This window comes from Sus scrofa, chromosome 8 (assembly GCF_054392235.1).
Source record: "Sus scrofa isolate SSC_HxYL_T2T_F1_AM1 chromosome 8, Sscrofa_HxYL_maternal_Yorkshire_Landrace_v2.0, whole genome shotgun sequence".
NCBI lineage: Eukaryota > Metazoa > Chordata > Mammalia > Artiodactyla > Suidae > Sus > Sus scrofa.
In genome coordinates, this window is record NC_139390.1 from 122,319,894 (window position 1) to 122,343,331 (window position 23,438).

At 40.1% G+C, this 23,438-nt stretch overlaps 1 protein-coding gene across 12 annotated transcripts in view; it reads right to left on the reverse strand.

Moving 5' to 3' along the window:
* The window catches only part of NPNT (nephronectin), an 80,034-nt gene that overhangs the window by 56,165 nt on the left and 431 nt on the right, over positions 1-23,438 (reverse strand). For 2 of the 12 annotated variants that reach the window (XM_021101705.2, XM_021101703.2), the window contains exons 2-3: positions 21,334-21,434; positions 5,680-5,730 (exon numbers count right to left, since the gene is read on the reverse strand). In XM_021101705.2, coding sequence (XP_020957364.1) covers positions 5,680-5,730; positions 21,334-21,434 — 152 coding nt within the window. Of the gene's footprint in view, positions 1-5,679; positions 5,854-6,189; positions 6,455-7,094; positions 11,513-12,600; positions 12,678-14,741; positions 14,975-17,879; positions 18,460-21,333; positions 21,435-23,438 lie in introns of those variants that run through there. The other 10 variants (XM_084973273.1, XM_084973274.1, XM_021101706.2 and 7 more) reach the window with 8 other exon arrangements.

Below are 23,438 nucleotides of genomic sequence, written 5' to 3' on the forward strand. Positions count from 1 at the left end.
AGTTCTAAAGTTGTTCTAAATTAAAGGAGACCAAAGAAGAATGTCAACTAATTGCAATAAATAGCCCTTGATTGGGTCCAATAAAAAAGAAAAAAAATCCATAAAAACCATTCGGGGGATAATTTGGGAACTCTAAGTATAAAATGCTTATTACATAATATGATTGTACCTATGTTAAATTTCTTAAGTGTGATAATGGATGCATGCTGAAGAATGTAGGCATTAAGAGCCATTATGTCTGTAAGTTACTTTCAAATGGCTCAGTAAAATACATATATATATATATGTAATATATATATATATATATATATAAAGAGAGTGTGTGCATATATGCAAACGTGTAATATGTTAACAATTGTACATGAAGAGTACATGGCTATTTACTGTTGCTATACTTCCAACTCCTCTGTGGATTTGCAAATTTTCAGATATAAAGATAGGGAAAATTTATAAACATGGGTAGGCTAATATGCATACCTTGACAAATATTTCTTAACCATGAGCTGTTGTCCACTTATCAGTGTGCTGTAGAGAAGAGGGTAAGAGCACAGATGCTGGAGGTAGATTGCTGGGGTCCCAGCTCTACCACTTGGGAAATGTGTGACCTATGCAGACTACCCAGCTCTTCTTTGCTCTAAAATGGAGATCATAGGTTGAACCAGAGGAAGTTCTCAGCATGGCCATTTTTACTTTACAAATAGTAAACCAACACGGTGCAGACAGCATTTACCCATGGGTTTCTTGGGAGGATTAAATGAGAAAAATCCAAGTAAAGTACTTAGAACGGTACTCAACTCATACTTAAAGCTAAAACAAATGTTATCTATAATAAGAATTGTAAGAATGACAAAGAGGAACAGCAAGAGTGTCTAAGAAACTGTCTTAAGTGCGGGGGATAATAAAATCAATAAGAGCAAGTCTTCAACCTCAAGTAGGCAAGTCTAGTAAGGAGAGAAGAAAGTAAGCGAAGATGTCCTAGATGCATGCAGAGGATACAGAAGAGGAAGTGATCAATTACACAGGCTTAAGAGAGTCAGAAGAGGTTTTGAAAGGAAGCTGTGCCACAAAATTTCTTTCAAAAATAATTACAAGACATTGCATATCATAATGTAAGAATTCACTGAGATATAATAAAGTGCATTTTAGGTGAAAATTCGATGTGTTTTAGTTAAGGACATGATGCTCTAATTTTGAATAGGAGTATTGAGCAATCATCACAAAAGACCAGAAAATTTTAAATGTAACCATCACCACTTCTTCCAGCAACCAAAATCCTTATGTTTAAAGTGTCCCTATTATATAAAGAGCCAGCCATTTATTAACTATAAAATGGAATCAACTTTGTGACTGTGCATAGAATTATAGGATTTGAGGCATTTGTCAGTTTGGCTCATGCATTTTTTTTTTTTAAAGGAAAGCATGAATTCACTAATTGTTCCAAATGTATCTGTTAAAGAACCTTAAATGAAAACCTGGAAATGACTTAAATGTCCCTCAGTAAGGGACTGATTAAATAAGTAATGGCCCACGGTCTTCCTGCCTCCAGCACTGTGGATGTCAATCCAGGCCTAATCTGCTGTTAGAGGGACCCTGCTGATCACAAGCTTCACCAAGATTTCGCAGCGTCGTTCTCCCCCTTATACGCACCAATGATGCATCATGTTTACTTAGAGCTCATCATACTGCTTCAAACTCTTCGAATGGCATTCAACACCACATCCATGACGTGATTCCTAGCTATCTCACAAGCCTTATCTCCAGTCCCATCCACAAATACACCAACTAATAGCAGCTCCCAGGAAATAGCATACTCTAATACTTCCGCGCTTTTACATGGAATGCCATTCTTCCCCTTGCCCGGTGGACTAACATCTAGGCAGCCTTCGATATTCAGTTTAAACAGTATTTGCTGGAGTTCCCATCATGGCTCAGTGGTTAACGAATCCGACGAGGAACCATGAGGTTGCGGGTTCGGTCCCTGGCCTTGCTCAGTGGGTTAAGGATCCGGCGTTGCCGTGAGCTGTGGTGTGGGTTGCAGACGCGGCTCAGATTCCGTGTTGCTGTGGCTCTGGCGTAGGCCGGCGGCTACAGCTCTGATTCGACCCCTAGCCTGGGAACCTCCATATGCCACAAGAGCGGCCCCAGAAATGGCAAAAAGACAAAAAGACGAAAAAAAAAAAAAACAGTATTTGCTTTAGCCCCTATTCTGAGTTTGGAGCTCTCATCAGTGCTTTTATGAACCTCTGTGCATACTTCAGCCATAAATTATATATCTACATATATATATAATTTTAAATTATAAATACATATATATTTATACATATATCCACATTATGTCATGCTATATTATCACAGTTATTTTTCTTATCTAGCTCTCCGCTAGACTTTGAGCTCTTTAAATACATAGTGCCTGCTCTGAAATAGCATACAATCTCCTAACAAAGACAGACATGACAGGTGTATAAGGTGTTCAAAGAATAAAGAAGGAATTTCTCTGCAGACAGGCAGGACTAGGAAAAATGTCAGCAAAGGCTTGCAAGAGGAAATGTGAGCTGAATCTTAAAGGATGAGTAGGAATTCACTGTGTGGATGGTGAAGGGTCTTTGATTCAGAACAAGCAGCATGAAAGAGCAGTCTGGCAATGCGAGGGCAGTCCACTGCGATGGAGTGGACACGACAATCATCATCCTAAAGAACTTCGTACTCTAAGAATCAGTATTTATCCATAACGCCAAACAAGCAACAGTTTGTAAGCAGTAGACAACACAATCAGATTACACTTTGTGTTTTCAAGCATGTCAATTAATTTCTTTTAAAAACGTTAACCAAGAGTTAAGAGCTATAATGTAATAAGGTCATAAGATAGGCAAGTTAAATACATTCATTTTTCCCAGTAAATTCTTTCCTACAACCACATTCTGCTGGTTAAGATTAAATCATGCCCACACTTTTACACCTTTTACAGAGAAGTGCCTGGTGTTTTTTGGAAATAGTTAAAACACTGTGAGCAAAACCAAATTCACCTGTATGCTAGACCGGACCCGTGAGCACCAGCTTAACATCCTCAGATAGAAATCTGATTATGTAATTTCCCTGCTGAAAATCTGTAGCTTCACCTTACTGATATGTCTGCAGTGGTTGGCCCAGGATTAGACAGGTAACAGCCCTCACTATGTAGCTACTGAATGAATCAATCAACTAAACACTGCTGAGTCCAGGAACTCTTCTTTGATCCTCTCCAGCAGGAAGCAATTCTTCCTCTAAACAGCTTCAACTCTTTATCCCTAACTCTTGCCTACTTTCAAATCCTGGAAGGAATAAGAGACAACCATCTTTTTTTTTGTCTTTTTGCCTTTTTCTAGGGTCGCTCCTGCGGCATATGGAGGTTCCCAGGCTAGGGGTCTAATTGGAGCTGTAGCCGCCGGCCTACGCCAGAGCCACAACAACTCGGGATTCGAGCCACGTCTTCGACCTACACCATAGCTCAGGGCAATGCCGGATCCTTAACCCACTGAGCAAGGCCAGGGATCAAATCCACAACCTCCTGGTTCCTAGTCGGATTCGTTAACCACTGCGCCACAACGGGAACTCCCACCATCTTATTAAATCAGCTGCTCATAAGCAGGAGTCCATGCTTGACTAATCTTTGTATCTCTCTCAGAACGTAACTGAGCTCTTTACAGCTAGTAAGCTCTCAAATGTATGTCAAATAAATCACTAGGTAACTCTAAATGTAATTCTACAATACAATTCTCAGTCTTTCCAGTTGCTTCTCCTTGAGTTAGGTGACCAAAATCCATGTCCCTCTGACATCTGCAAATGGACGTTATTAAAGAAGTGGAAAAAGTATGGTTCAGAAGCACAGGCAGCTATCCAATGCCAGTTTTTATTTTAGAAATGAATCATGTGATAAATTTTCTACTACTTCCAATGGATTATTTCCAAACTATGGGCATGGCAAACAAAACGTATTTTAAAATTTGTTATATACCATGGACAGTATCATGGACCCTAGTAAAACACTGTTTCAGAAGTTCCTGTCGTGGCGCAGTGGTTAACGAATCCGACTAGGAACCATGAGGTTGCTGGTTCAATCCCTGGCCTTGCTCAGTGGGTTAAGGAGCTGGTGTTGCCTTGAGCTGTGGTGTAGGTTGCAGACGCAGCTCGGATCCTGCATTGCTGTGGCTCTGGTGTAGGCCAGTGGCTACAGCTTGGATTTGACACCTAGCCTGGGAACCTCCATATGCCGCGGGAGCGGCCCTAGAAAAGGCAAAAAGACAAAAACAAAAACAAAACAAAACAAAACAAAAAACACTGTTTCAAAGCTCTTTTGTGTGCTTTATATTGGCCACACAAGGGAACAGCAAACATTTATCAAGAACTGTTCTCTGCGATGCCCTCTCCTTATGGCCAGTGACGATCTTGCCAAGTAGGTTTAAGACTAGGAATTGTGGCTCAGAAAAGATAAACAAAATATCTAGTATGTCATAGAGGGTGAGTCATAGGAACAGGTCCTGAACCCATATTTGTTGGTGACAAAGCCTACATTATACTCTTCATCTGGCACTGCCTCCTTAATCTCAGCCATAGCTCTGCTAGTTAATCCTACAGCTGGTAGTAAACATAAGGCGCATATGCTTTGATTTTTTAAGTGTCCCTGAACAAACAAATTTTTTAACTTTTATTTCTAGAACTATCCATTTTGTTTCCAAATGTTTTTTTGTCGTTTTTTGCTTTTTTTAGGGCCACACTTGTGGCATGTGGAGGTTCCCAGGCTTAGGGGTCAAACTGGAGCTACAGCTGCTGGCCTACACCACAGCCATGGCAACACAGGGTCCAAGTCTCACCTGCAACATACACCACAACTCACGACAATGCCAGATCCTTAACCCACTGAGCAAGGCCAGGGATCGAACCTGCAACCTCATGGTTCCTAGTCGGATTCGTTTCTGCTGCACCACGACGGGAACTCCATTGTTTCCAAATGTTTTTATTAAAATCTCCCCTTAAAACCATTTTCCATGCTACATGATAGTATTATTCATCTGTCAGTTTAAAGCACGTTGTCTTCGTGGCAACAATTCCATTAAATAGAATTTCACATATTTCACCAAAATTTTCCACTGAAGTATCACAAGGGAGGTTTGTCAGGTGACACTGTTCACTCACCAAAATATTTAAAATAAGAAACACTTTATGTACCAACACAATATCATGAATATTCAGAGGTACTATTATAACATCTTACATACTTTATACAATAAAAAGATTTCTTACCTGATTTTTCCCATGGAGAAATAATGAATATGAGATACAGTTCCCTTGGGTTAATGATAGGATGGTGTTAGTAAATTCATTTGGTAGACTTTTTTGTTTAATTTGCTTCTTTAAGTATTAAAAATATAAACTGTCCTTTAGGTTAGGATGGAGGTCAATTTATTAGATTCATAAAACAGGAGAAAGGAATTATAAATTGAAAGGGAAAAATTTAATGTAATAACGGAAATAAAATTACCAACAGAAGAAACACATCTCTAAGGAATAAAGTTCCCCGTAAAGCAACTCAAAAACACAACTAGTGTGTAAGTTTTATTAATAACTCTGTGAAGTTATCATTTAGAAGTATCCTTTCAAGTCATAGATTAGCCAAAATTATTTCAAAAAATATGTTCATCTAACCTTTGAGCTGGCACCTGATCCTGGCTATTCTCTGCCTTAAGACGTAGAAAGCTGCAAAACAAATGTCCAAAAAAAGAAATTCCAGATCTTTTCTCTGTAAGGAGGCTGGACTTGGGTATTTATCAACTTGTTACATTCCCGGAGACTTACACATTTGCAACTTTCAGTGCTTTTCTGAAACAAAAAAAAAATCTAGGACATGTTTAAAATAGTAATATTTTAGTCACCGTTTTGTCATTAAAAAACATTTTGCAAGAAAAATATTAACCTATAATTGAAGTTGTGCTATTCTTTCATAGTTCAAATTCTAAATCAAAATATTTCAGACCTTTTGTGACACTTGTACCTTCCAATCCAATTTTTCATTTTCAGAATATTAATTTTTGGTTCCAAGAGACAGTATCCTTTTATTTAAATGAGTGTTAGACAAAAATATCTGAAAAAAATTAAAACTTTTAATCAGTTAGTAACCAAGGCTGATAGTTTTTAAATTGATACAGCTTTACTCACCTGTTTCTTACATACTGTGTGTTCCCTTTTTTCTCCAACTTTGGGGAGGAAATATTAAAGTTTTGTGGGTTTTTTTTTTTTTTTTCTTTCCTTCCACAGCATTTTCTTCTTGCATGGCTGCTTTGGTTGTCAGTAGCAACAAGAATTAGTGTGAAAGCTCAGCCATTTCACTTGAAGATAGATAAATAACCCAGTTTAATGAAAGTAAATGGAAGAAACTGGAAACACTACTAGTAATGGTCAGTGTTCAACCAGCCTAGAGATCCTAAGGGAAGGGAAGAAATAATTTTATTATTTCTCTTTTGGATTAATGCCTTTCCTTTTTTAAAGCATAAAATATCCACTATAACTCTCCGTTTGTGTATTTATTTGTATAATTTAAAATTAGGTGAATGGAGCCTTCTTTGGGGTATTACCAGAAGAAAAAAATTATTAAGTCCAATTTGATTCAATTAAAGTAACAATTTAACTATCAATCCGGAATGACTGCTCTGTACTTTTAAAGGCACACGTTACATTTGCTTGTTAGAGGTTTTCTGCTGCTATCACTTAAGCTTATAACAAATGAATGTTTTTTTGGTTTTTTTTTTTCGTCTTTTGTCTTTTTGCTGTTGTTGTTGATATTTCTTGGGCTGCTCCCGCGGCATATGGAGGTTCCCAGGCCAAGGGTTGAATCAGAGCTGTAGCCACCGGCCTACGCCAGAGCCACAGCAACGCGGAATCCGAGCCGCGTCTGCAACCTACACCACAGCTCACGGCAACGCCGGATCCTTAACCCACTGAGCAAGGGCAGGGACCGAACCCGCAACCTCATGGTTCCTAGTCGGATTCGTTAACCACTGCGCCACGACGGGAACTCTGAATGTTTTGTTCTTATTGTTGTTGTTAACTTTAAAAGAACTCACCATATCTTGAGGTTGATACATTTCTTATAATAAAATAATGAAATATATCAGTAACAGTAAGCCAAAAGGTGAAAATAAATCGAAGCATAAGTTCCAAATTATATTCTGGATCACATATTAAGGAAAATTGTTTATGACTATGGTTATGCAAAAGAAGGGGAAAATATAAAAGGATACCGTTTCTTTAATACTTCTTAAGTGCCAATTTTGAATCATCTAATTTATCAAGAAAAAAATACTAAATTAAACAAAGGTAAAACAAGTCAATAAAGAATAGCAAACATCATTAGTTTCTAACTAGTTAAATTAGTACCAAGCAACCAAACAGTTCTGTATAGTTTATTTTGGTCTCACATCTTAGAGTTGGATCACATTTCTCCATAAATCAGTCTTGACACAGATAGATTCAGCAAGTTTTATGGTATCAGTGTGTATATCCATTAAATGAGGCTTTCTAGCATGAAATTTTAGCCAATGTCCCATATTCTAAAATTTGCATTTTAAAACTATACAAAACTGCATTTTAAATCAAAGCAATGTTAAACCTCAAATGGATTATTTCCGGGAAGTTTCTGGAATCTATTCTCTATTGATCCATGAGGAAATTTTCATAGGCAACCATTACCACAATTTTTGTGAAAGTTGCCAAAAATAAGTGCCCTCTATGTACTTTCTGTGGTATAAACCCACTGTGAAAAACACTAAAATAGGATTCCTTAGCAGCACATACAATAGAAAAATCTGTCCCATTCTCTCCTGATAATCTGTTTCTCTATAGCCATTGTCAAAGAGCCCCAGTGGTTGACACATGCAAGCCTGCCAGCCGAGCCACCCAGTGAGAGTTCACAACTATAGAACCTTCTCCTGCAACCTGCACCAGACCACTGGGTCAGTTCACTTGAGGGCTCCCAGTGACACACTGCACTTTACTGAGGGTCTCAGTGGTTATTAGGCATGATTCAAGATCATAAGCACTCTGATGACTTTATAAAACTGTGACTGATATAAGCCAGAGAAACTAAACTATTCAGAGATGACTTTTTCTTGCCTGCTAAACACAGGTTACAGATTTGGAGTCAATCCTGGGCTTTGGACAGCATTAAGGAAAAGAGGGATAAGAAACCCCCTAAGAACTGAGCCTCCTTATTACCCAAAGGTATCTCTACCTTCTGGTGTATTGTCACACAGCCTCTTAAGGATGATACACGCACCTTCTTCCAGGTGATGAATGCCAGGTACACAGATTAAAGGTGATGGTCTACCTTCCAACCCTAAGCACCAGCTAGAACAAGTAGTAAGTCTAAGACTCTCTCCATATTCCTACCCTAAATTTCACGTATTTCTCATTGCCAATAAAAGTTAATATTAGCCTGATGAACTCGATTCAAAGATCACTCTTCGACTCTGCATGTTTATAACACCAACATCCAGTATAACAGATCCCACGAGTAAGAATATGGAGTAAGAATTTGGATGATCCCAACTTTTAGTCCAATACTTTATCGGTATTAAAGAATTCATCAGACCTCAACACAAGATTAGAGAGCAGAACATGTAGTAAATCTACAAGTCATTTCTTCATAATTCTACATTTTCTCCCCCAGTTTAATTGTTGAAAAAAACTATTCTGCCTTAATTGGGAAATAAACTATAGGGGAATATCTTAATTTTTGGCTATACATAGACACCAAGATGCAATGAACCTTTTAATGCATCAGTGATTTAAAAACTCAACCCAAGGGACAAAAAACTTGAAACCACATTATTAATAATGTGAAACACCATGAAATATTTATGTAATCAGATGAACTTTGGACAATTTATCCAGTAGAAACTATGACCATAGTAAGTTATATAGGATCAAATCTAAACACTCATGTACATTAAAAAAATACAATTAGGCATGAGCTGCAATTTGTGCTTTTCTATTATTTGCTATTTGTTTGCATGAAAACACTTAGCAGATAATTGCCAAGTGACTACAAAGTCTTACCACTGAAATAAAACAGGAGGTGCTAAGGCTTTAGAAAAATATTTTGAGTGGCAGGAAGCTTATATTCATCAAGTCTATCCAAGAAGTAGTTTCCGTAAATTTAGCAACACACACCTTTGACCATTTAGGGATTTCTTCATAGAAACTGAGTTTGAAAACTCTGATCTATAAAAACAAGGCTAAAGATTTTTGAAAAACAACATTATTTCTGGCAAATTAAGCATAAACCCAGAAATGTCCAAAAGTTTCTTCTTTTGCGAACATTAGTGCAAATTTAAACTATGATGACATAGTTCCTACAACTTCAGAATAAGTCAATAATACTTACAAAAGACAACCTTAACCTTGTAATCTGATGATATTATAATCGGAAAAATAATGTCAATTTTGGAGAATTTTTATCATTAACCTACAAGTCTGTTAAAGACATACTGACCAAATGAAGGGTTCAGTTTTAAAATTCAGTTGGTTCTAGATTATCCTCATGCAAATCACCTACAGGAAACCCTTGGTCTCAAGTTGGCTCCCCCCCTGGTTTCTAGTACCTACCACGGCTGCCTTCAGCCTTTGGTTAATATAGGGCAGAAAAGAGGGCTTCTAATTAAATATAATTAGGAAGAAAATTGCTCCTTCTACAAAATCAACTACTATATTTTAAAGCTAAGAAACCCAATTTGATTATTCATCTCTTTTTTCCTTCTATCAGAGTTAAGGTGACTTAACAGTGTTTCATCAGGCTAAGTTAAAGCTAAAATTCTTGAGAGAATATATGAAAAAATATGTAATGAACACATGGATATCTGTCACTAGTTTACAACACTTTAACAGTTCTAGGCTGTAATGTACTCCTTTATGCTGCCTTTATTAGGAATTTTATTAGTAATTATATTATGACCATAATTACCTCAATTAGGCATTATCAGTGATGAAGTGATGAAACTGGAAAATTTAAAATGAAGCTTTAGTACATTAAAATTCACTAAATAATTTTAAATGCACAAATAAAATTTCTTTATATTTGATATTACTTAACTGAACTCTAGACCTTGTAACAAACCAATCTTTAAGTATATATTCTGCAACCAATTCTCTCTGGTAGAGTCCCAGGGATGCAATGTCAATCACATTAGGTATACACCACGGTATTTTTCTCCAGTGACTGATATTACTTTGAAATTTTTTCATGCCAAATTTCCTTGGCTACAATCCATTGTCTTTGAGAACTGATAATTTATTTATTTCCATAAATAAATGGGAGATCTTGGCCCTGGCCATGTAAACTCCTCAGCTCCTTTCCAGGTTGATATAGGGTGACAGTTCCTGGACGGGTTAGATTCTTGATTGGGGCTGATCTCCAAGAAAAGGCATTCCAGTCCCCTTTCTCTGTTTCTCCCAAGGAGAGGGAGCACTGGATTGGTGTCCCCTCTTTTTTTTTTTTGAGAGAGAGAGAGAGATTTTCCTTGGGTATATGTGCCTCAGAGTTTCTGGTTCCATTGCCACTGGATTTTCAGGAGTGCATGAGAATTAGCCTTTCCTCACGCCCCAGTGAAAAGAAGTCTGTGTCTGTGTGGTGACAGGAGACCTGCTTTGAGTCTATTTAAGCATCTAAGTGGCTTATTTAAAGCATCCCTCCAAGAGATCCAGGTGAACTAGGGTAAAAACTAAGGATCTTGGAGTTCCTGTCGCGGCGCAGTGGTTAACAAATCCGACTAGGAACCAGGAGGTTGCGGGCTCAGTCCCTGGCCTTACTCAGAGGGTTAAGGATCTGGCATTGTCGTGAGTTGTGGTGTAGGTTGCAGACGTGGCTCGGATCCTGCGTTGCTGTGGCTCTGGCGTAGGCCAGCGGCTACAGCTCTGATTCAACCCCTAGCCTGGGAACCTCCATGTGCCGCGGGAGCGGCCCAAGAAATAGCAAAAAAAAAAGACAAAAAAAAAAAAAAAACTAAGGATCTTTTTGGCTCCTTCTCACACCTATGACCAATGAGCATTGGTTAAAGATTTTGTTGTTCTTGGGTTCACTGGGCCTTTATTCCACATAACAGTGTAATTAGGATAAATGATGTTGGGAGCAATGTGTGTGGCTCACCTCTTACCCCAAGTCATAATTTGCATGGAAATGAGTACTTACAAACTGGTAATGACTTTATATACTAATATTCAAAGAATACAAAAATAATACTTCAGGAGTTCCTGTCATGGCTCAGCAGAAATGAATCTGACTAGGAACCGTGATGTTGTGGGTTTGATCCCTGCCCCTGCTCAGTGGGTTAAGGATCCAGCATTGCCATGAGCTGTGGTGTAGGTCACAGACGTGGCTCAGATTGAGTGTTGCTGTGGCTGTGGTGTAGGCCAGCAGCTGTAGCTCCGATTGGACCCCTAGCCTGGGAACCTCCATATGCCATGAGTGCAGCCCTAAAAAGCAGATGATGATGATGATGATGATAATAATAATAATAATAATAATAATATTATAGTAATATTTCATACAAATCTGATACAAAAAAATTCTCCCCCTGATTTCTTTGCAGAGCCTCCTTATACGGGATCCTAGGAGATACCTATCTATACTCTATCCTCAATGCCTTAGGTATCAGCTCCATCAACTGCTGAATGAGCTTTAAAATACATAGGCTTAAAAAAAAATAAAAAACATATGGACTAGCTTTTAATCAGTATTACAGTTAATCTGATATTGTTAGAGATCTGAAGTTGAAACGGTCCTGTCTAACCCGGAATTGCCCATCCAAGGCCCTAAACAGTTCACCCATCACTGCCAGAGATTCTGGGCCATTGTGCTGAGCCATCAGAAAGCTAAGTACATATAATGCTTTTTAAGCTGCATATTGAATAGCCTTCCATGAACTGCACTTCTACAGTAAGGGCCTCATCTTAGGTTGGAGGATCTTCTATGGAACAGCTTTACAAAACCACCACTGGTATCATGATAAAAATGTTGCTGTAGCTTCTTCTACTCCATCATTCACTCCCACTCTCTGAAGACCACATCAAAGGCTTCTTTCAGAACTCTAGGTGGGAAAAGCCATAATTGCCCCCAAATAACAGGGTTTGCCTTTCTCCCTAACAAACATGAATAATATGAGCAATAAAAAGTTCTCTTTTACCTTTGGCTACCAGAGACTAAGAGCCAAATTATAAAACATAATTTAAATCCTGTGGCTTATATATCTGCATTTATTAACTCTCCCAACATCCTACTTCTATTCCATCTTTTTTGTTCCTCTAACCTTTGTTAACTCTATTTTCCTAGTTTACTGCATTCATTCCTGGAAGCCACTTCACATCCTTTCCCAAACAAAGTAGGACATAAAAACATAGGAATAAATCCATTCTATTTGTCTTTTAAGGTATCTTCTAAGGAATCAAAAATAGAAAGTGACTGAATGGAAGGGTTCCACTCTAATATTATCCATGACTTAATCTCCTTTAAGTTACATATTTTATATAAGAAAATTTATAAAAATAAAATGAAAGGTCTTCAATAATTGCACTTACATGAAAACAGGATGACTCTACAACTCTCCCACAGCTGAATGTATATAACAGTGATGATAAATATGTAAAGACAGTCACTACAGAATATTTTGTAAAAAAAAAAAAAATTGAAAATCACCTAAGTGTACATAAAGGATTTTTAATTAATTCTAAAATTAATTTAATTATATTACATGCATTTTTAAAAGAAATATGAAACACCCACATTTAAAAGAATGAGTCAGGTTTACATGAATTGATAAGGACTGGCATCCAAAATGTAATATTATATGAAAAAGAAGATATAGACTCCTTCTTATTTTATGCCATCAAGGAAAATTTTGGAAATGACTAGAAATCCCTGCAAAGTTCAATAGGAAACAGTAGTTGCTTGTTGGGGGTTGAAACTAGGAAAACAAGTAACTTAGAAAGATTAACCTTCACTGCCTTCTCTGTCTCCCAGTCTGGGTCTTTTCATTTTTAATTTATGCATGCATTTCTTCCTTTTTAAAAATAAGACAACTTAAGATATACTTGGAATAAGGATTAGAATAATTAATGGAAATGATATGCCCCTACATTTTTAAAGTCGCTTTTTTTAAAGTATTTTGGTACAACAGTTTAATATTTCCTGAAAATACTTATGTCATAACAGGTGTCCCAAAAAACTTTATTCAGATACTGCAATGTTACACACTCCTTCCTCACAGGTTTTGGGTTAGTGGAAAAGCAAGCACTATACATCTAGCTATAAAAGTGATGGCTGAACTACAAAGATAATAAAGGTCAATGAATTAAGCAGTTTCTAAAGGAATGAGTGAGTCTTTCTCACAATTAAAAATGACTCACATCCTTAAAAAGTAGACAACTGATAGGCAGGAAGCCAGGTGGAGGTCCTGGGAAATAGACAAACCTCACCCCATATTCCCAACCAATTCACTCTGGCCCAAGAACAGAGGTTAAAAATCAGGGCAGCGGGACCTTCCTTGACTTGTCAGAGGGGTTCTGGGGGGAAAGAGTACAGATCAGAGCATCCTAGAATCAAGCAACAGATCAGATTCTGGATATGGGATCACCAGAGCCTTAAGTCAGGATTGAGATCCAGGTCTTTCCTTTATCTACTTACCACCAAGCAAGAAATCACTAACCAACTGGTCAAAATTATAACCGTACATGTCATTTGACTACATATAAAAGCTATCTTGCAGAAATACTATAACACACGCAAAGCAATATTTTTTCAATGTATGTTCAAGGTTGCTTATTTTGGAATTGTTTGTATTAGAATCAACGTAAATGTCCCTCAATAAGAAACTGGTTAATAAATTATGGAATAGCCATGCAGTGGAATACTACATATCCATACAAAATGAGCAGGCTCTTCATGTGCTGATGACTAAAAAAAAAAAGGGCTTTCAGGATGTATTTCTGGAGTTCCCATCATGGTGCGGTGGTTAATGAATCCGACTAGGAACCATGAGGTTGCAGGTTCGATCCCTGGCCTTGTTCAGTGGGTTAAGGACCCAACATCGCGTGAGCTGTGATGTAGGTTGCAGATGCCACTCAGATCCCGAGTTACCACGGCTCTGGCGTAGGCCAGGGGCTACAGCTCGGATTAGACCCCTAGCCTGGGAACTTCCATATGCCGTGGGAGCAGCCCTAGAAAAGACAAAAAGACAAAAAAAATAAATAAATAAAATAAAATAAATAAAGAAGGAAAAAAAATATGTATTTCTAAGAAAGAAAAGGTAAAAGTGGTGTACCTAGCAGTTTTCATTTGCGGAAAAGAGGTAGGGTAGAGATATATAAGAATTTGCCCATACGTATGTAAAATATTTCTGAAAGGTATACAAAAATCCAATAATACTTATCGTTCTACGGGAGGGGTATCTGAGAACATGAATGCATTTTCTCTTATAAAAAAATAAATATTTTTAGCAGATTGTTGGGAACAAAATTTTAAACTGCACAGAATCAGTGGGAAAGGGGCAAAAGTATCTGTTATGTGGTGGGGGAAGGGCAATAATGAGGGTTAGACCCTCAGAACCCTCCTCTCTGCCCCCTCATCTCCGCTCCCACCCCCTCTACCCCCTGCCCCCTCTACTCCCCCCCCCCCCCAGAGGAAGGCCCAGCCCCTAGGAAGAATATCTTCCATTACTCACTGAAGAAAACTGCAGGGAACCACTCAACCTCACTAGATTGTCACTTTAAAAGCATGCTGTTGATTCGATGGACTCAAAATGTATATAATCTGAATTCTACAGATGAAAACCACCATTACCACTGCCATAGGGGGGAAGGGGGGAAGGGGGGAAGCACACATACATATCCCAAAGCTTAACAGAAAAAGTTTCCAAGCAACAAGCTGTCGTTTCTGGCAGAAGAGCCCGAGGCCAGGTGTACGCGCATGCGCAGGGCGTCTGGGCTCTTCTGCAGTATCTCCCAGTGCAGGGAGGGATTTGAGGGCACGTGGAGTAGCTAAACTTTCAGCCTTTAAAGGGCTTTTTTTTTTTCTCGGCCTGACTTTCCAGGTTGAGAAACACTAAAGATTCCAGTCCATAAAGGTTAAGATCTGGCCAAATTAATTTATGAGCTCTTTGGAAATGAGCAGATAAAGACCACTGCTGACGGGGGTGGGGGGGGGGGGTAGAATGAAGGAATAAGGTAATTTCTCTGAAACAACTTTCAAGACAACACATCCTCTACGTCTACCTGTGGGAAAAAGTCAAACTTCTTCAACACTCATTTTCGTTTGGAATCTGCATTCCAGAACCACTCGAAGTTAGGCAAAGTACATGCTGTTCTTAAACACCCTTTTCATGGAAAGTGGTGTTGAATAATCTTAAGCAAAAACCACGTCCCCATGATTCCGGTGTAGCGCTGAAGGTAGCTATAAGACTGTCCACTGCCTTGCATTTATTCTTACCTCCAAAAAATAAAACGTGAGATTTTGCCATCTCACCACAACATCAAAGGAGGAAGCTAAACATCAAGACCGCAAAGTGTTCAGCTCCATTAATCTGGCTCAGGATCTGCTGGCAACCTTCAATCCTGCTCTGAGCGGCACCACCTGCCTTGAGATTCCCAATCACTGCGGAGTGTGTATGACTTGTATGGGTATAAAAACCTCCTTTATCTATAAATGCTGATTCATGTTCAGTGGAAGTTGCTACTAAAGGAAAGGCATTCACAAGGCATAACCAGTTTTGCAGGGGAACACCATGTGTGGGCTTCAAAGCCACTTCCAATATTTCTTATTTAGTCTTGACTCTTTTAAAGTATTTAAAACCTAAATAATCAAAGAAGGGTCTAATCTATATAATTTTATTACTAAGGACAGGAAAGCAATGACCAGTATAGGTAGCAAAAATTAATAAAGTGTGTTCCTTTTCTGAGACTGATTCCTAAACTCAGATATGAATAGGGAATGAAAGATGAAATTTAAATATTTCACTTACTAAATCAAAATTCTTTGCTTAAACTAATAACCTTTTCACTTGAAATACAGAAATAATTAATTCAACAATTTGCTCATCATTTTTCCTAATGGTTCACGATCATTAGTCAGTAATATACATTATCCGAGTGAAATTATTTGACAACTCCAAAACAGATTCAGAATGAATTACCATTTCTTGGTCCTTAAGTTGCACTAACCTGTGCAACTAGTGCTGATAGGAATCCAGAATTTCCACTTTACATAACAATTGCGCAGCTGTAGCCTTTACTAACCTCAGGGAGGATGTAGGAGGAAATGAGGTTTAGAACTAATAAAGCCAAGTCAAACTCTAGGTGTAGGTTTTACATCTTACCAAAATCTCCAAAGAAACATAACAAAACACCTGTGTTTGCCTGGTCTTTAGGAAAAGTGATACAAAATGATCCTCATTCATATAATTTCTTTCAAAAATGACAAATTGCTCAATGACAAAGAACTCAGAAACTGAATAGCTTTGTTGAGACCTAGGACTAGTTGTATTTTGAGTTTTTCTTCACCACTACAAAGTGCTTTCAACAGAAACGCCATTGTCATAGCCACGTATAGAACCAAATCTCCAAGTAAGCAGAAAGACAAGCACACAGATGCAAAGCCTAGGTCCTACACACTTTTCAATATTAAGGAAGTTCTCAGACAGAGTTTAGAGCTGCAAGGCACATTAGAAATTCACTTGTAAACTAAGAAAATTTCAGCTGAGAAAATGTTACACAGCTAATCAGATACAAAAGTCAGGGCTCAGCCTAGTTGTCCCAAGTTGTCTAGTGCTTTAAGAACTGTTTCCATGGTATACACAGCTTTTTAAAATCAGATATACAAGCCCTGAAGAAACTTGATTACAGAGATCTCCAGTTGGTAGGGGTAGAGAAATTGTTAAAATGATTAAAATGAAATATGCATTAATACGATGGAAAGATTAAGAATAACCACAGAAAGAGAAGAGAAACAAGTATTTTGCGACAATTTGAGTGACCAAGGTTCTGAGTGCTGTAAAAAGGCAACTATCAGTGTGTTATGAACACATTAAGATATTTCCCCTTTAGAATCAAGAGCCACATCAGCAGTCAATAAAGGCAAAGCCCAAGGCAATTAATTAGAAAACCAAATTTTGAATCCTTAACTTGTAGCCATCTATGAGTCAAGAATATAAAACAAAGAATCAAAGGATAGAAAGAAGGTAAGGGTATGACCTCGGAAAGACCAATGAAAACCCAACCTGCCTATTTCTGGAATAGGCTGTGCTTTCCCCAGCGGGGTGGGAATGTTGGGTGGCAGGAGCAGGAAGACAGCTCCTGCGCAAGTGTGGGTGGCCTCTCTGGCCCTTCTTTCCTCAGTCCCAGAGGGAAGGACAGGAAGTCTGGCTGGACTCAGTCAGGAGAGAGACTAAGCAATGCAAGCACCCTGCCAGGTGAGTTGTGCTCTCCCAATAAGTCCATGAGAAGGGGGGCAGCAAATGAAAATGCAACGCAGTATTTTGTGTAAGTATATACTTGACTCCCATGAATTTTTTTTCTTTTTATGGCCGCACATCCGGGCATATGGAAGTTCAGGCTAGGGGTTGAATTGGAGCTGTAAGCCTATGCACCAGCCTCCAAAATGCCAGATCCAAGCTGCATCTGCAACCTACGCAACCTTGGGCATGCTGGATCCTTAACCTACTGAGCAAGACCAGGGATAGAACCTGCATCCTCATGGATATGAGTCGGGTTCTTAACCTCTGAGCCACAATGGGAACTCCTCAACTCTCTTGAATAATGAGTCAAAACATCTCACCTATGCTCAACCAGATGGAACAAACACTCACCAAAGGGTCCCTGCTCCAGGGGGTGAGATCTGACAAATAATACAATGAGGGTACAGCCTCCCCCAACTGATGCATCTTCCAAGGAATGAACTGGAAGGGTCTGCATAGAGGTGGCAATAGTTTCCTTTTCCTTTGCTGTGATTTCAAGGAAAATTCCAAAGTGAATCATTCAGAAAAACAAGAATCAGGGCATCTTTGATAGGAAGGGAGAATGCTTCTCATGGGAGAGAACTGTGAGATTATCTGAGGGTCAGTCAGAAAGGCAAGAACATTTTTCACACGACATTTCCCCGAGGCTGTTTGGAATTTTTATAGGTACTCCATTGCTGGATGTAATTACTAAAGAGTAGTGAGGCCTTTTCCTTGAACAAACATAGGGACCAAGGTTTTAATTTCCCAAAAGCCTTCTTTAAAAATTAATCAGGAGTTTTCCATTTGTCCCCAACAAGCTTCTTTTGGGTCCTGTTCTTCCTTCCCATTTTGAGTGACTTCCCGCCCCACATTCCTCTACCTGTTTATGGCACAACAAGGACAGGGGGAATCTCTGAATTGGCAAGAAGCATTTGGACCATCTGAGGTTCTGTAAAAATAAAACACAGACAAGGAAACATCCATCTTTGAACTCATTTTTACAACTCTGCCATCTACACTATTAATGGTAAAGATCCATCTGGCCCTTTTTAGTTTAAAAGCATTTTAATTTTATTGCAACACAGAGAAACTTGAACCATTTTTTTTTTTATTTTTGGCAGTATACATGCAAAAATACATTTATGCCTAAAGGACAAAGAATCTGATAGCACGGATATGTCCCATCCCCATCCCACAACACTGTGTCAATAGCAGCATTCCTTTACACTTCTTTAATTTCACCAAACACATGTATAGTGTTTGCTCTGTGCCAGGAGTAATTTTAAGTGCTTTACAGTCATAACTTATTTAAGCCTTATGGTCCTAGGAGGTATTGTATTATTTCAGGTCCATTTTAGAGATGAGGAAAATAAAGCACAGAGGGACTGAATTACCTGCTCAAGGTCACACAGCTAGTAAGAGGTGGAACTAATTTAAACACAGGCAGTCTAGCTCTGGCGTTCACGTTCCCTCCATTACACCGCCTCTCAAACTTTCACCAGATAAATCTAAGATAATCTGTGCAGGATCATTTTACACATGTTTTACCGTTTCAAGAATTAACTCGTGCCATGCTGCAGCTTCCTCAGAAGGAAAAGAGAAATACTATCAAACACTGTATTTGACCACCTTTTAGAAACAAAATGAAGGTATGGAAGATAATAGAATAGTGTTTGTATCTTCTGGGAAAAGGCTACTGTGCAGAAACTGAAATGCTAGGAAATCACTTGGATGTTTAAATTTTGTAATGCCACTGAACCTTTTAAAGGTCTTCACATCCATTCAAATTCAGAACCACCAAGCTGGTGTGCATTCAAGAAAATTTAATTCCAAGGTAAAGAGATGTAGGACAGCTCTGAGAGGTCCTTTCTGGGGAACTCCACAGCCAACAAACCTCTCAGAGATGGAGTTTTTTCCTTGCAGTTCTTTTTAGCACATCTGGCAGAGTGCAAATATACTCCTGTGCTTGCTGCTGCCAGTCATCTGGCAGTCTGCCTGCAGGGAAGGGGCTCAGGGCTCTTCACTGGGCTCAGGGCACTCTGCCAGTGCAGCCTTGTGGGGCAGGGGGCGCTGTGCACACCCCAAAGCATTGCAGCGTTTGCTGTGGGAGTGTGCTAAGCATTAAGTCCCTGAAGGAGGAGGAAACACTCTCCCTTTCTGCAAAGAATCTGTTCTTTCTTCAGGAGAGGTGTATGTATGGACCAGGAGAAGAATCCTTTCTTCACCCTGCTTATCAACATCTGACTGCTCTTCAAATTCCACACCTGCAGCCTCCAGCTATGCAAATACCTCTGCCTCTGTGGCATAACTGCAGAAGACTACATCCACCAGGTACCATTCTTCTCTTTGACCATCTTCCCTTAAAAACAACGTGGAATAGACTAACCAGTGGAGGCACAGAAGCGTTACCGAGTTCTTTTGTTTACCGAAAACTGGAGTTACCACCACCTTCTTTTATATGAAGAAGCAATGACCCAACTGTGCAAAAAGTCTCACCCAGTGGCTTGCAGGGAGCAGGGAGACAAACATTAGTCCCCTTTGTCTTTCCATCCCTAACCAGAGACGTCAACCTGGGACCGTTACTCTCCCTCCTTCACAAAGTTAAGGACAGAGAGCACAGGCAGTTCTCAAAAATTAAAATAAACAAGGGAACATCTTGTTTTTTGAGCTGAAGTTTACCTGATTGCTCACCTGTCCAACACTTTTCTAAAGCAAGTTCCTCCCTTTCCAGCTCCAGCCTTAACTATCTTTCCCCCCTTCTCATTAGCAATAAAACACTGAGCTCTATGGAACCCAGTTGGGACTCAGTTCCCACCATCTAACCAGACATGCCAACCTAGTGCTCTAAAGATACCTCAGAAAGTTACTTGATCGTTTGTGGATTTGTTTGTTTGTTTGTTAGAGCGGGATAAAATTTTAAGGTTTAGATAAAAGGCTGGGAACAAATTTCTGGGATATGGGTCTGATTTCTACCATTAAAACATCCATTTGTGGAGTTCCCATCGTGGCTCAGCAGTTAACGAATCCGACTAGGAACAATGAGGTTGCGGGTTCTATCCCTGGCCTCGCTCAGTGGGTTAAGGATCCAGCATTGCCATGAGCTGTGGCATAGGTTGCAGACACGGCTCAGATCCCGCATTGCTCTGGTGTAGGTCGGTAGCTACAGCTCCGATCAGAACCCTAGCCTGGGAACCTCCATATGCTAAGGTACAGCCCTCGAAAAAGACAAAACAAAACAAAACAAAAATCCGTTTGTGATCATGGAAAAGGTAAAAATCATGTTTCTGATCTGGCACTTATTACATGATGTTGATTATTTATAGGACTTAAAAATGTTTTTTTCAGAGGAGTTATTTGATTTTACTGGGTGGTCCATTTAGAACACAGTCGACACAATCTCACTTCAAAAAGAGATTGACAAATCAGCCACTTTCTACAACAGCTAAGGTAAGGATTTTATAAGTGCTATAAGGTTCAGAGTTTATTTAATGTAAACATAGTCTAGACTCACTATCTTACCCCCATCTCAAAGCCCAGAGCAAAGAAAAGAGTAAGCCTGATGGGAAAACTGGAGCTAGGGATACTGGGGACCAGCGCTAAAATGAGCATCTGAGGTGGCTCTCTGCAAATAACAAAACTGGCACCTTACTACAGAGAGCTCATGTGGGAAAGGGGCAGAATAAGGGGTCAGGGACTGAAAACTCCCAATCACAACCACACTAGTACGCCCTGCTCAGAAATGAGCCCTCTGCAGAGTGAAGCCATGACTGATGGTGGAAAGCCCGCCCTCCACGGAGGCTGGAGTCCCAGGGATGGTACTCACGCTGACATTGTCCCCAGGACCGGCGGGCCCAGCCCCAGCAGCAGTCAATCCTCCCACCATAACGACACAGGCCAATGGATGACACGATGTGTCTGGGCCACCTACCAAACAAAAAGATTCGAAAGAAATAAAGACACTTTTGAAATGAAAGATAATGTTCTGTGCTATTAGTTTAGAAAAAAAGTGTAAATCACACCTAACAGTTTCTGTGAACTCCTTAATGCCTGGAGAAATTAAAGGATAAAACACCTTCAGGGAAATAGTTCTGCGATGATCTAATTTCAAACATCAGACAAACATATACAACAAGGAGGAAAAAGGGAGGGGCGGATCCTTTCTTACAGGGAAATAACACCAGCTAAAACCAAGAACTCTCAAGACTGCCACTCACAGGATGGTTTCTGAAGCTTGAAATAAAACAGATTCCTCAAAAACCCACACCTGTTACTGGGGTGGAGGAGGGAGCCAGTTTTGACTTCATCATCATAAACTGAAAAGTATTAAATAAGACATGTCAAAGCAGAAAAAAAAAATCTTTCTGTACATGTAGGGAGGAGAAGAAAGACAGGAGGTTTCTGAAAATCAAATGAAGCAAAACTCTTTGGGATACGACTCCTCAACAGAAAAACTTTCCAGAATTAAAAAAAAAATGTATTTGAGAAATAAGTCTAAATAAAACCAAGAAGTGTTTAAAGTGTAGCTAACATCTCAAGTGTCCTTGAGGTTTAAAACTTTCCTGCATCAACAATTCGTGTCATCCTACTCTCAAATGCAAAGGACTAAAGCAAGCACTCAATTTCAGAATACTGCTTACCACCAGATTCCACTTTGACACCTTATTTGGTAAATCATTTTCTTGTTTAGATTCGCACTTCAATGCCCCCCCCAAGAGGATCAATATTTTAATTGTCTGTTTTAGCTATCTTTTTAAGGCTACATGAAAATCTTACGCATAATCATGTGATGTATTTTTGGTTGCAAATGTGTGCAAGAAACGCACAACATGCCCGAATTGGGCAAATGACTGCCTTAAAACAAAACAGCCTCTGGCTGCTACCCAGGTTTTCTTAAGCTTCCTCATCTTTCAACCCCCCTTTCCTTCATCTCCCCCTTGGCCCCCAAAGCCCAAAGGACAAATAACCCCGAACTTTCCATTTCCTCCGACCAGGTGGTAAACAAGAGGCTGCGCCTTTTCTCTTCAGCGCTCCACTGGCTCCCCTCCGTTCTTTCCAGGTACAAGAAAGCCCAATACACCGTGGAACTGATTCAAGATTGCAGGTAAAACAGGTGCTGCAGTCTTTCAAGCTGCGCGGGGGCGGGGGGCCGTTGTAGGAGGGCGCCTGGATGGCGGTGTGACCCAAGCTAAAACCTCTCCTGATTGCTCCCGCCAGGTTTCTGCTCAAGCTGCAGCGACCTGCGCTCAGGGCGACTTTGGTCTGTAATTGCGCCGAGGTGGGGGTGACCGGGGTCGCTCCCCCCCCCCCCGACACACACACACACACACACACACACACACACACACACATCCGGCGGCGGCTGGGGAGAGGGCTCCGCGCGCCGCGGCGGGAGGACAGGCTGAATGACAGCGGAGCGGAGCAGAGCCTGAGGTTGTTGGAACCTGTCAGAGCACGCTGCAATCAAGCTCGCCCTCGGTCTCGGGATCTGTGTGTGCGTGCGTACCCAGACACACATACACACACACGCACACACGCAGCGTTACGCCCCCCCAATAATTACTGTGTGTGCCCTCCCTCAAGGAAACCTAGTGAGGAGGCAAACAGGTCCCCCCCTGGAAGCCCAGTCGCTTCCTTTCCCCCACTCTTTGTGTGAGCGGCCCTGACAGCCCCGACCACCTGGAAGTTTCCCCACTGCAGAGCTCTTTAAATTAACAGGGAGTTTCCTGGCCGAGGGATGCCCCGCATGTCACCTCCTCTGGGGCGGCTCACCAGTGCCCTCAGAGCCCAGATGCCGGACTCGAGCCTCCCTTTTTCTGCCGCCCTCATTCCCAAGCCGGGGGTGGGCAGCTCGCAAGACCTCGGCTGGTTCCCAGACGCGCAGGGGGCGCGCCCTCCAGGCCTGGGGCACCTCCACTGGTAGAAAGGCGG